At 35.5% G+C, this 13,951-nt stretch overlaps 1 protein-coding gene across 2 annotated transcripts; it reads right to left on the reverse strand.

Moving 5' to 3' along the window:
- Positions 1–926: 926 nt before the first annotated feature.
- Positions 927–13,747, reverse strand: LOC126964515 (nucleolar complex protein 4 homolog B). Of its 2 annotated transcripts, XM_050807686.1 has the most exons (11): positions 13,613–13,740; positions 13,423–13,531; positions 12,918–13,120; positions 12,633–12,763; positions 11,504–11,646; positions 9,952–10,149; positions 8,239–8,410; positions 6,552–6,718; positions 5,420–5,607; positions 3,693–3,839; positions 927–2,929 (listed from the first exon to the last, which is right to left on the reverse strand). In XM_050807686.1, exons 1-10 carry the CDS (start codon positions 13,733–13,735, stop codon positions 3,720–3,722), a joined length of 1,554 nt encoding a protein of 517 aa, XP_050663643.1. In that variant the 5' UTR covers positions 13,736–13,740; the 3' UTR covers positions 927–2,929; positions 3,693–3,719. The 2 variants fall into 2 exon arrangements, with proteins under 2 accessions (XP_050663643.1, XP_050663642.1); XM_050807685.1 differs by having other exon boundaries at positions 927–3,839; positions 13,613–13,747.
- Positions 13,748–13,951: the final 204 nt, after the last annotated feature.

A 13,951-nucleotide genomic window follows, 5' to 3' on the forward strand; every position in this document is an offset into this window, starting at 1 on the left:
CAAAAGACGACTCATTTGAACCACAAGGTGAGTGGGGAAGAAGTCGACATTACTTAGTTATTATTTATTTTCATAGTAAAATATAGGTCAAAAATATCAAATAAGTGTAATATAAGTGGAATACTGGGAATCTCGAACGATTGCCAATTCCGCGGTCATCTGGAGAGCAAGGTCAAATTGGCTTCTAAGAAACTGGGCGTCATAAATAGAGCACGTCAATACTTCAAGACGGCCCACATTCTAGCGCTGTACAAAGCGCAGGTCCGGCCACATGTGGAGTATTGCTGTCATCTCTGGTCTGGCGCACCCCAGTATCAGCTCGATCCATTTAAACCGTGTGCAACGCAGAGCAGCTCGAATTTTTCGGAGACCCAGTGCTCTATGAACGGCTGGATCTTTTCTTTACCTAACGGGAAGTGTTCCGAAGAGCTGTTTCACCTGATTCCTGCCGCCGAATTCCACATTCGCACGACACGCCACAAGCTAGGATATCATCCCCACCACCTGGATGTGTACCGGTCCTCCACAGTACTGTTTCCAAGCAGCTTTCTTCCACGTACTACAAAGCTGTGGAGTGAACTTCCTTGTGCTTCCGATACGACATGGGTACCTTAAAAAAAAAGCGCGTAAACGCTCCTATGATTCTTCTGGTATTGCAAGAGATCGCTAGTTTGTAATCATTTTCCATAAAAAAAAAATATTCTACACTGCAAAATACCGCGTTGAGCAATTTGCGACGTGCTATATAACGACCTCGCTATCCCAAAAAACATGCACGGCATGTTAAGGCGCTCATGTGCCTCGATTTTTTTGTAAACATAACACTCGTGTAAACAAGGCACCACTCCGTGGTTCTTTAAACCACAAACGTTGTGTCAGCACCAAATGTCTCATCTGCTGTATCAGGAGTTGATTAAAAGACAGAGTGATCTTTTTCGCGTTTATTTCTCGGCTGACCGGTTAGTATGATCAACGAAAGAAATTATAATATCCAATTAAAGTAGGCTGCACGGCAGAAAACGTCGCCGTTGCGGCACCCATAATATAGCCGGCTTCCTGTGCAAAGGAGCCTCCCACTGGGGATTATGAGTTTTGCCTGTGTTATGCTCACAGTACAACCAAAAATCATCTAAGGCAGAATATACAACATTTCATTCTCACTTGAATCTGATTAATTACCATGATAATTATACTGTATTTGATCTTCACATATAAACAAACATAATATCTATGCCACACTGTAATTTCAAGTTCAACCGTTAAATGAATAATGTAACATTATAAAATAATTTATTGCACTTGAATAAAAATTTAATAGAGAACAATTCTTTGTCGTTCATTTGCTAACATAATAATAAAAAAAAAAAGAAAATAACATTCAACTTATGTACACCTATATCTACATATCTACGATAATTAAAAATGATCAAAACCATATGGGAACTGATTTCAATGCAAAATAAGATCCAATCGACTACTAGATCTAATTATGTGCCCAAATTGTAAAACAATTTGACATCGAATCGAATACTTGAGATTGGATTTTTAACCTAGTACAAGCAGGTAGTATTGAAGTATCGTAAATCGACCATTTCCCCAACTATCCCTACTAATATTACAAACGTGAATGTAAGTTTGTTTGTAACGCCTTTACAATGTCGGAGCTAATGAACCGATTTTGATGAAATTTGGTACAGAGGACATATTTTATCCCGGAAAAATACATGGCTCCCGCGGGAAATAACACAAATTCACGTCGACGAGCCTTAACTACACCCAAGTAGGTATAGTTTGCCATAGTCATCTTCGTCGAAATAAGATTCTTATAATAGATTGAGAACGGGAGCAAAAACGGGAACCACAACTGGAATAGGACATGAGATAATCTTCAATTCGAAACTTGCTTATTATTTTAAATACCCTTTATGTACGCGGACGAATTCGCGAGCATCAGCTAGTATCTTATAATACAAATCGACTTCTATTCATTACAGAGATATTGCTCAGTAGAAAGATTTTTCGGCTTTATTATTAGCTCATAAAATTTCCAATAATCAATCATCTTTGGGAACATAGCAATAAGTCTCTATCGTAAGTTTTCAATAGGGTCAACCAATGATGACCAAGTTCAAATATTAAGTTTTAAATTTAATATTTGAACTTAGTCAACATTGTTTAAACTTTATGTTTCAGAGGACAGTTTTAGGTCGAGCGTTATATGAAAACAATACGTAAATATTAATTTATTCTATATCCATAAATTACCTAAACTAAGTTAGCAACTTCGTAATTATCAATTACCAATCAAAGGCTACATATTAAAGTAACTCTACAACACTCACATCTTACATACATTATACAAAAATAAATTTGCTCAAACAACATTCCAAATCATCCGATCAATACAAGCAGTCAATCAGATGATCTCAAAAGAGATCTTAAACATATCTCAATTCAATCTAAAACAATTTATTTTAATATGTTTAATTTATGGCCACAGAGGATGTCAGAGAAATCAACATTTTTATTGTACTTCAAAAGATTGATCACTAGTTACTCCAAGTTTAATATAACTTCTCCCTGTCATGTAATTCTGTAGTGACAAAAGTAAAATGAAGACAGCGGCACTTAAGATGTGCATTGTTCTTGAACCTCTAAACTGCATATGAAGTCCTGGTACATGTTGCTACGATAAGACATAATTTCAACCGCTATGAAAGACATTACTATCACCACTACCATATTTATGTTCTGCTGGTGTGTATGTAGTAATATGTCGTGCGAATCACGTTAGAATAAATAAATGTATACTCGCGTCGTACATAAGACAATATCTTCTACAAATATGATTGCCTGGTACCTGGTATTTTCTCCCATGTTTTTTAAATAAAGCACTTTTTAAAAGAAGTGTAACCCGAGGCAAGTCCCTCTGAAAACGAGATGTGGAAACGTCTGGTTAACTAAAATTATAATAAAAATTTAACTTTTACGCAAAATCTAATGTAAAAACAGAAACAACTACACACGTATTAATCCTTTAAAAAGAATTTTATTTAAATGTGTAACATATGCGTTAAATCAAAGAAAATACTAATCACAACAATGCTAAAGAAGATTTCACTTCAAAAGATTGAAATTTGGATTAACTTTACTTCGCGTTTATTAATAACACAGTATGTGTTGAAAATTTTCAAGTACTCATGTGCGGAGTTGTATTAAGCCAAAAATTATTTCACCACTTCTTATACATGTAATATTACCTCTGTGGAAATAGCTTAAACAACAAATTATTCTTAATAATTGAATATAAACATCAAATATATACAATCAACTTCTAGTTATCATCTTGTGCTCCATACATACAATTAAAAAGTGACCAGTTTAAAATAAATATAAAACATTAAGCCTGATCTTCCGGAGCTCTCACAGACCGCACCATGATATTAACTTTTATATACCAAGATCCCTAAACCGCCCTTTAGGTACATAATTATCGCCATTACGATTGCACCCCAGCAGTCACATTCAAAGAGTTCCGCAAGTTCTTAGCTTTCTAAACCGCTTAAACAACACCAAACTGAATAGTTACTTCAATTCGTCACACATATATATGTGGGGATATTATTTGGAATCCCCGCACACATATATGTGTTGAAACATGATTACAATTTCTCACAGAGGCTTCAACTTACTTGTCCAACAACTCAGGGCCGAGACATTTAGGCCATCAAGTCCCAATACTGCAAGAGTCGCTCGCCACTTGGCAGGCTCATACCGTCCGGCCTGATAAAGTTCAATTCGATTGTCTTAAATCTTTTCTTCAGCTCGGAGTCAAATGGCTGGAAAAAATAATTTCACTTAAATAACTTTGTTCCCACAAGGCCAGCAGTTCATATGAAGTATCTTTGATGCTAGAAACAATTGGTGGTGGTTATCAATTAAATATAATAAGGAAATCAATACACTTGCTTTTACTTCTACCCCATTTATGAAAAAAAAATGTAATTTCACAAAACCAATTGAGATTGCAGTAAGACTATATAGTGCTTATATAATTATGGATAGTGAGGGATTCGAACCCGCGCCTCTAGTGTTTATAAATGCAAATTAGGAAATTGACTTGAGATATCGCTCTGAGAGTCGATGAGCGATTTTAAAGACAGAGGTTGGATTCGAATCCCTAACTGTCCAAAAATTTTGACTCAGATCTTGAATAGAGAAAAAATAGTGTGTTCTTAATAAAAGAAAGCAGAAGTGATCATCATCAAGACAAGGTTAATAATATAAAGATGCATGTCTTAGTCAACTCGAGCTTAAGACAGAAAGAAGAAGAGATATTCGACTAAAAAGATCCATTTTCATATAAATTACTACGGTACATGCAAATTTATAGGGTATAAAATCAAACTTTCTCCGTTACGTTACGCGTTACATTCGTGCACATCTTATCCTGCGCATCTCCAAGACATCCGTCAGCTTGCAGGATTTGATATTCAATTTCATCATTTACAAATTTATATAGGGATTCTAAATCAATTACTGTTTTACTTCAACTTTGTTATATTTAGGTTGTTGTGGGATAATTACGCGTACTATTAAACAATCTGTGCCATCGGCTGTGTTGGCCTGAATCTTAGGGTACAATCTAGTTCTAGCAGCTTGTATGAGTGTACTCCTCTGACCTCTAGCTCTACTATTAACCACTGAACTGGCGGCTGTCAAAGTGCTTTTGTTCCTGTTCGATATTCGCCATTTTGGCGCTGTTGGCCATGTAACGAGAGTCTGCGGTACTAAGACTAGTGATGACGACTTCAGCTAAACAAACATCGATAGGAAAACTATTTACAAAAAAACAAATTGTGTATTTTATTACGTTGATTCTTGAAGTATAATTTAACACGGAAAACGACTGAAATTAATTCAAAATGCAAAAATACTTTAGAGTACTATAGGCTTCTTTCGCAGCCATTTGTATTATACGTCAAAATATATATACTCGCCACTCTCGACCGTCCAGGAGGTCTATTACCAAAATCGAAAGCCGAAGTTTCGTCCGAAACGAAACAACTTCAAATTGTATTCTATTACCAAAGTACTTCGGATCCGAATAGTACGGACGGATTTTATTTCGGAACCATAAAAATATTTAAATGTCAAGTGAATTTGGGAATAAGTTAAATGAAAGACAAAGGTTCTAACCGCGAACTTCGTATCGGTCATCGGATCCGAAACACTTTCGTAATAGGAAAATGCACGGTCCGTCAACCGAAACTTCGTATTTCGATTTTGGTAATATGGCTTCTGATAACTATATCCGGACGGTCGAGAGTGGCGCTTCAAATAGGCACAAAAAATTTGCTGTCAAACGTATGGAAAAGCCTGTCCAGTGGTATTTATAAAGGTGTACTCGTATACTCACATCACGCGGAACCGGCACGAGCGAAAGCGGCGCGGCCCGCGAGTCGACGGCGGCGAGAACGCGGCGCGCGGCGTCAGTGACGCCGGCGTGCCAGTGCCGCGACAGCGCCCGCAGCTCCCACAGCGACGAACCCAGCGCACGGGACCGACATGCGCTCGTCTCCTCCATCACGTACGGGTCGTTCGACACTGTTGCACAGATTATATTTATATTACTTCAATACATAAGAGGGTATCATAAATTTGCCACATCTCCAAAAAAATGATTTCCCCTAGTTTCTTCCTGAAAAAAAAATTTACTCAGGAGGCACTACCCAGAGCAAATGTTTTTTTCAAGATACCTGTTTTTACAGTTAAAGGTGGTGGATTTGCCAATGTTTCAAACATTATTATATTAATTTATTGAATTAGGCGTTATTTTGCGGAAATCCATAATTATTCAAATGCAATGCCAAATTCTCCAAATATTCAAAAAATTGCCAGAATTTGGCGATTCAACATCTCCTGAGGATGCCTCGTGTAGAGGCGAAATACGTGTCGAATTGATTGAAGACGAATCTTAGCGAAATTTACACTCAAGAAGGCTCACAACATTTGAATCATTTTCACATGTATTATTAATAAGTCAACCTTTTCTATGTGGTATTAATCTTCTTTATTCATGGAATGCCAACATGTGATTAAGTTGAGATGACATTTGATAGAATATTATGGTTTTAATCTTCGGTGATTAATTTTCGGATAAAATTCTAACATTAACCTCATGGAATCTCTTAGTATTCTCACACACCAGCTTATATGTTTAATATAAATTTAAGAGACAAAACAGAGTAGCCAATGTTGCTTATGCTATAAAGAGTCTAAAATAGAAATGGGCTGGACACCTGATGAGAGGATAAATGGAGCAAGACTATAACTACATGGTACCCATGAGGTTGAAGATGGGAAGATGAAATAGTGAAAATGGCTGGAAGAACCTGGATTAGACTACCTGCATATAAAGAAGAGTGGAGAAGAACAGGGGAGGCCTTTGCCCAGAGGCATACAGACAGTTAAGTAATTAAGTAGATAAGAGTCATGTGTTAGAATGAGTTTTTATCTGAATAAAAGGCTATTATTATGTGTTTACTCACTGATGGCGGGTGTGTCCTCGCAGCAGATCATACGCTTAAGCGCCGGGTGCCGTAGAAGTAGGTTAGCGAGGAGCTGCAGCAATGCACCAGCATCATCAGGACTCGCCACCAGAGACAGTCGACTGATGCGTTTTGCGAACGCCGCTACCATACTCTCCGGCAGGTGCCTGTACAACAGCGGATGATATTAACGTTACGAAAAACAACCCAAATTATAGATATTATCTTACATTTACAATTTCAAATATTTAATTCCATAATAAATATGGTTATAATATAATATTATACAATAAAACATTTCACAGCCTTGACAGCAATCCTCCATTCCCAATCTGTGGTATCAGTAAGAAAGTCATATAAGTTATTAAGTAACCTTAAACTATAGAAACATTTTTTAACAATTCTTTTGAATTTCGTTATACATTTGTTTTAACATCTCTGTAATCTTGTTGTAAAAGCATATAAAACACACCACAAAAGACTTACTAACTTGACTTAGCTGAGTTTATGTTTGTTCCTAGTGTAAGCATTATGGTTATGACAGTTTCTAGCAAATTCACTTATGCGCCTATGTACATAACTACATACATAACGTTATCAATAATATGTTGCGAAGCAACGGTCAAGATGTTTATTTCTTTAAATTTTTCTCTCAATGATTCTTTAGGACCTAGAATATAAATAGTAAGATGCTGCTGCACAGCAAACGGATGTTTGTTTCATCTTAGCTTAAACTATTCCCATTAATACATTTTAATATAATAACAATAACATCTTTATATATATAAATCCAGTGTCCTGATATTTGTTTCCAGTGAACTCCTAAACGTCAGGGAGCATATTTTACGAAATAAATCTTGATGTTATGAAATATTATTGAAAAATTAATAAAAACAGTATTATATTTATTATGTACAGAACAACATCTGTCAGGTCAGCTAGTATTTAATTTCTTTTTTCTCTCAGACAACCAAAACCGGGTGTATTTAATTGCTCTTGGTTCTAAGAGCCATAAAACAAAACGCAACACTTAGGTTAGGTTAGGTTAGGTTATGTTAGGTTATGTTAGAATAGTTAAGCGGCCTTCGAGTGCGACGAATTCTAGGCTTCAAAAATGTCATAATTTGAGGTTAGGTTATGTTTTTTTCTCTGGAACGGTACATTACCTTGTTATTTGAGTGGCAGCAATATAAACGTGGACTAAAGCTCTCTCAATTACAATATTTTTGATCTCATAATTCGTGCTACGGGATACTTTAAGTTAGTTAAGTTAGCGGGACATTATATTATGAAATTGATTGTTTTGAAAAGAAAATTTTTTTTTAAAGAAATCATAAGATCAGACTATAACGTGTCCACTATAGTAAAAATAATACAAAGCATTAAATTGCAATGTTTTTATTTTGACGCGTTTAGCAAAATAGACACAATTTCTCGTACAACTCTGATAGAGCGGCGATATCACAACACGAATTTTTCACAAATCACATTTTTTGTTTACAATAACCAAGCTTGTTTATCTAGCAACCCGTAACATAAACCGCATAATGATACCTCGACTATTGTAAACACATGTGGCTATTGCGTCTCAATTGTTCTTCTGCGGGCGCGCGGGTCATAGCATAAAAATCACTTGATTTTTTTTTTACAAATCACATGAAGTAGTAGAGTTGAAGAAATTACTTACGTGGAGCTGAGAAAAACATCAGCAAGGTGTATAAGGCGCTTCTTGTATCTGGTTGCAAACATCTCCGGCTCAAACATTGCATACAGTCGGTCATACAGCTCCGGGTACTCTATGTTGTGTTGGCGAACTAGCTCCAGCACACCTTGCAACGCTAACATGCTTATTGGCCCACCTGGAATATTTAATAATTTAATGTTAATTCAGAATAATTTATACCTCACACATTTTTTTAATCATGGTAAATATTAATTTACTTGTGCTGAGAGTAAAAGTTAATTAAATTAGGATATCTGATTGAGTGGCTTTCTTTGCGGTGTTCCCGGGACGATATATTATTATTATGAGTAGGGGATTTAAATATGCTTAAATCCTATGATCTATTGTGCCCCATGCTTGCGCTAGCGCGCGTACGCTCTACTTCCTATGTCTTAAAGATGAGCTGTGGAAAAATCGAGGCTAGTGACTAGGAAATGTGTACCCATACTGTTCCGGGATTTAAATTATATTGTCAAGACCTATTACTCTTAAGAAGCGTAAGATCCTCAGAGGGTCAAGGGACGGCACATACTCTGGTTTGAGGTGAACATATTTTAAGACACCCCCGCGTGATTCACGCAATGGCTTCGCATTCCAGAAGGATGCGTACGGGCTCTTCAGTGGTTTCACAGCAGAATCTGCACAGGTTTGATTTACAGAGACTGATTCTCGCTAGGTGTCCTGAGACTGATTCAGCTTGCAGTGGCCTGAGAGGAACTCCGTGAGGGCTCGCAGTTGTCTCCTGGCCAACTTATACATTGTTTAAAATATACGACAATATATGGGTATCTTTTTCCTCAGAAACCTTGGTTCTCCAAGTTTAAAATTCCCAACAAGTCAGTGATTTCAACTATTTGTCGTTAGGTTTAAAGATATTTATTTCTCATTAAAAATATAATATTGTCACTTACATGAGAACATAAAAATATGATGTAATAATTTATCCGCCGTTCTTTAGATGTTCAGTACATACATATACATTATAGTACTTATTCTTCTTCACAAAATTTGTGATTACACACTTTTACAGGTCACTGTTACATAACATTGTTTACATTTTAATCATGCTTGTACCTCAGTATTTTTGGCTAAACTAAGAATTAGGGACAATTCCTTGTGTGAATGTGGTCTAGATGAGGGAAACGTGGATCATTTATTCTTCATTTGCCCTTTAACGCAACCTTCTTTGTACAATTTTATACCTCCTGAAATTCCCCGCCCAACTTCCTTTAAATGTCTCCTCTCCCTAGTTTTCACTCCTTTTGTATATATTTTGTGTAAATATATTAAAATAAATAAGATTAAGTTGTAAATAGCACTAAGTACTTATATCAAATAATTTAAGTAATTATATTTGTGTATGTCCCTTATAGTCCTAACAGCATGTATATTTGTTTCAGGTATAAGAAAATAAAACTTGTTTCAATCTTAAGCACCGATCACTACCATTAAAATTAGTAAAAGAATACTCTAAGCTTGGTGGTCTACCTTAACATAAGGCTAGCAACACTCCTGTGATTTCTCTGGTGTTGCAAGATTATGTAGGCGGAGGTGATTACTTTACATCAGGTGACCTGTACAATTGGTTGAGTTGTAACCTGCTTACAACTTCCACTGCACACCAATTATGTAGTTAGGTATCAGTTTTAAAACTAGTTGCAATAAATCTCCACTCACCAGCATCGAGGCTATCACAGAGCATGTCGGTAGCAAGATGAGGTTTATTCAATAAGGGCATCAGTCGCTCCACAAGCAGCATTAAAGCTCTACGGTGGGTCCGAGGCTCCTCACATAAGGCCCACTGGCATGCAAATCCCCAGCACCGGTTCGCGTTCCGGCGACACGATGCCGCCCCAAATTGAAATCGGCCTTTTTCTAAGACATACAATGATAAATATTTAACAAATTGTAAACTGGGCAGGCCATATCACAAGATACACATACAAAAGTGGGACATCACAGTCAACAAAGTAGTCTTGACCATTGGAAAAAAAAAAAACACCTGGACTAGCAATGAAATTTTGGCCAGATGATATAACTGAAGTTGCAGTTTTGGCCCAGAAAGAGAAAACTTAAAAACTGTGAAAAATTTAGTGTAAGTCAAAATGGGAGGTCTCTACCAAGATCTAATATAGTTCTTAATATTGAAGTGAAGAAGTAGGATTTGGATTTATTCTGTTATTTTGTTGCTCATTATGACACTTCCTTATTTATGGATAACCATAAACAATTTTACACACTAATTTATGCTTTATCAGGTATCATATAATCTAAAATTTGATTGTAAAATTTAATCTATTTACCAACTGTTCTCCTCACCATGCTGTAGGCTAGAAATCACCATTATACTTAAGGCAAGTGTTGGAAAAAAATATAATCATATTTTTTTGGTAAGTAATATCACAAAATGTTAAGGATTATTCCAGTGTTCTAATACAACAAACAAGTGTATCACAAGTTAATGTTTGTTGATTATCACAGTTTCTAAAAAAATCCACATACATTATTTTTTTATGTCAAAGCTACATCTAACACTGAATAGATTTTTTATGACAGTAAGGGATGAGACGAGCAGGAAATTAATAAAAAAAGGTGATGGTAATTGATACACCCTGCCCATTACAATGCAGTGCTGCTCAGGATTATTGAATAATCCAAAATTCTGAGTGGCACTTCAATTGCGCTTGTCACCTTGAGACATATGATGTTGCCTCATTTGCCCAGTAATTTCATTAGGTGCCATAGCACCTTTCAGACCAAAATACCGTAATTCTAACTCATTACTGCTTCACAGCAGAAACAGGTGCCATTGTGGTACTCATGCTCTGCTATCTGGTATCCTATGGAAAGGAGCTGTTGTTGCTGAAGATGGAGGTTAACAGTTTGCCATTATTTTTATCAATGTGTTCACAGCAAGTGTCACAGTCTATCCTAGACATATAAATTATCTAAGCAAGAAACATTGGTAAAGATGTGACAGATGTATGTGTCACATTAAAGAAAGAATGGTACTCCTCCACAGCCTTAAAATTTATACTCCATGAGAAGATTTACAATTAAGTAATGCAATAGACTCAGGGATTTTTACTGGTATAAAACTGATCAAACTATCTCTTTTCACATAGCTGGAAACTGTGTGTATTCTGCATGGGAGTTTTTCAATTTTCACACTGGTCACTTAGGTACCTACACAACTATGTGTCTGCAAATATTAAGTAAAGTAACATACTGTCAGAGTTACATAGAACTTTTTCTTCCTTGTCATCTATGTTTCTTTCCTTTGCCTTAATTTTGATCTCCGTGGGAATCTCTGTGATTAATAGCTTATCAAGCAGCTCCAAATAGTTTTGCATATATATTTGTGACGGTGACCTGTGGAATAAGACCATTCATAAATATGTGTACAAGAATTATGTAAGCAGTGATGTTGATAATTTTATTTATTATGACTGTACAACTAAAATTTAAATAAATAAACAAACTTCAGTCTTTCATTAACTGCACTAAAAAATCTAATATAATATATGTACTACTTTGAGAAATAATGTTTTTAATAAATAATGATATACATTGTGTTTTCATGTGATGGTCAAGTAAATATTTATTTAAAACATACAACAAACAAGAGTTTTTAATATTGGTATGGTTACTATAAGATGTTGTTAGGTTAGCTAATTATATAATGACTTAAGACAGAAGCATGTTAACACAGGATATCATCCCCACCATCTGGATGTGTGGCGGTCCTCCACAGTGCGGTTTTCAAGGAGCTTTCTTCCATGTACTACAAAGCTGTGGATTGAGCTTCCTTGTGCAGTGTTTCCGGGATGATACAACATGGGCACCTTCAAAAAAGCGTGTACACCTTCCTTAAAGGCCGGCAACTCTCCTGTGATTCCTCTGGTGTTGCAAGAGAATGTGGGCGGCGGTGATCACTTAACACCAGGTGACCCGTACGCTCGTTTGTCCTCCTATTCCATAAAAAAAGGGATTGAATTCATAGAGACTTCCTACTACATTTATCTCACAACCTTTAATGGTAGAAGAACTGAGTTGCGAGACTTGGCTTTTTTTACCAAGTTATGTTTTTGATAGCATTAATATTGGTATTGATATTTTGTTGTTATGAAACATCATGTTTTGCTTGTGAAAGTGATGATGAAGAATCCTCTACATCTAACCCTTAAAACGACATAATAAGCAAAAATATCAAGTTAACACAATTCATTCAGCTTTTGAACCAAACCATTAAAATAATGCTTAAATGTTTCTCTGATCAAATTAATAGAAACACTCCTTCAATCGTGATAGTGATCTACAATTTGTACCTTACAACACTGTATTACATAACAACTTACTTTTTATAAGAAAGTGTAGTCAGAATTTTTAATCCATACTGCTGTACATCTCTGTACTCTGTGAACTCTTGAAAACGAGCAATCGGAGCTGACATGGAAATCTCAGAATCCAATAAAACAATAAATATATTCTGAAAGGGAAGAAATATTTATAAAAAAAATATATAAAACTTATAATAACAACCAGAAACAGATACTATCGATATTTTATATGTCAGATGTGCTTAATTATGGTTAGTTAATTTAAGAATTATTGTTAACTTACTAGAATACTGTTTGTTGTACCTTTAGTCGAACGGATGGAAAATAAAATCCGAAAACATTCTCCAATGGATATTTTCCCTCAGCTTGCATCAGTTTACTTGCTGTCACCAGTGCTTGTAACCTGGAGTTTGTGCGGCCAAGTTTTATACATTTAAGTGCATATGATATAGCTGTCTCGTAACACTCATTGAGCCATTTACAGTATTCTGCCTCAGGACTGTTATCTGTTTAAAAAAACAAATAATAAGGAATACAAACAAAGATGAAGTGCTAATATCTTATAATGAGAGATTAAGATCAGATTGCATATTAGAAGCAGTATTACTGTGTTCACCGGATTTCAAGGTCATTGGATGTATTCAACATTTCAAAAAATTTATTTTCGATAGAGAGAGATAGAATTATTGTTCGATAGCGCCGTGGGGTTATTTTTCGTTGGCATAGGATTCTTGTCGCTCTACACCTAATAACTTTTCCAAAATCAATACCGATGCATATAAATAACATTGTATTTATACATACTTACCTATAAGTTTCAGTGGCTCGATATGTTGGATTAAATCGCCTCTTTTCAACAACTCCGTAAAAATAACTTCAATTGTAAGCAGTAAAGGTGTGTAATTGTCTGTTTCGGCCTGAAATTCCCAAATACAGCATGATATCACAATAATAACCTGCGACGCAATTTTATAAGATATACTAATCATATTACATACCTCAAACATTTGCAAGATATCAGCTAGATTATTAGCATTTTTTCTGCAGTTTAAAAACTCATTGGCTTTATTTCGAAGTTGTACCGATATCATTTTGGATAAATTTTGCTCAAACGCAGCCATTTCTGTTTTCACAGTTCGAAAAGGCTTTTTTTTATTTTATTTTAATTTTAATCAATTTGTCCAGTTCAAGCCAGGCAACAGCCATAGATCATACAGCCTCATCAATTCTATAAATATTTTCAGATATTGTTTTGACATAACGGCATAGCCTGTACAATCGTTTTTATATTCATCATTCCAATTTGCAAATATTTATCAAATGTTGATATTTTTAAT

Source organism: Leptidea sinapis, chromosome 5 (genome assembly GCF_905404315.1).
Source record: "Leptidea sinapis chromosome 5, ilLepSina1.1, whole genome shotgun sequence".
NCBI lineage: Eukaryota > Metazoa > Arthropoda > Insecta > Lepidoptera > Pieridae > Leptidea > Leptidea sinapis.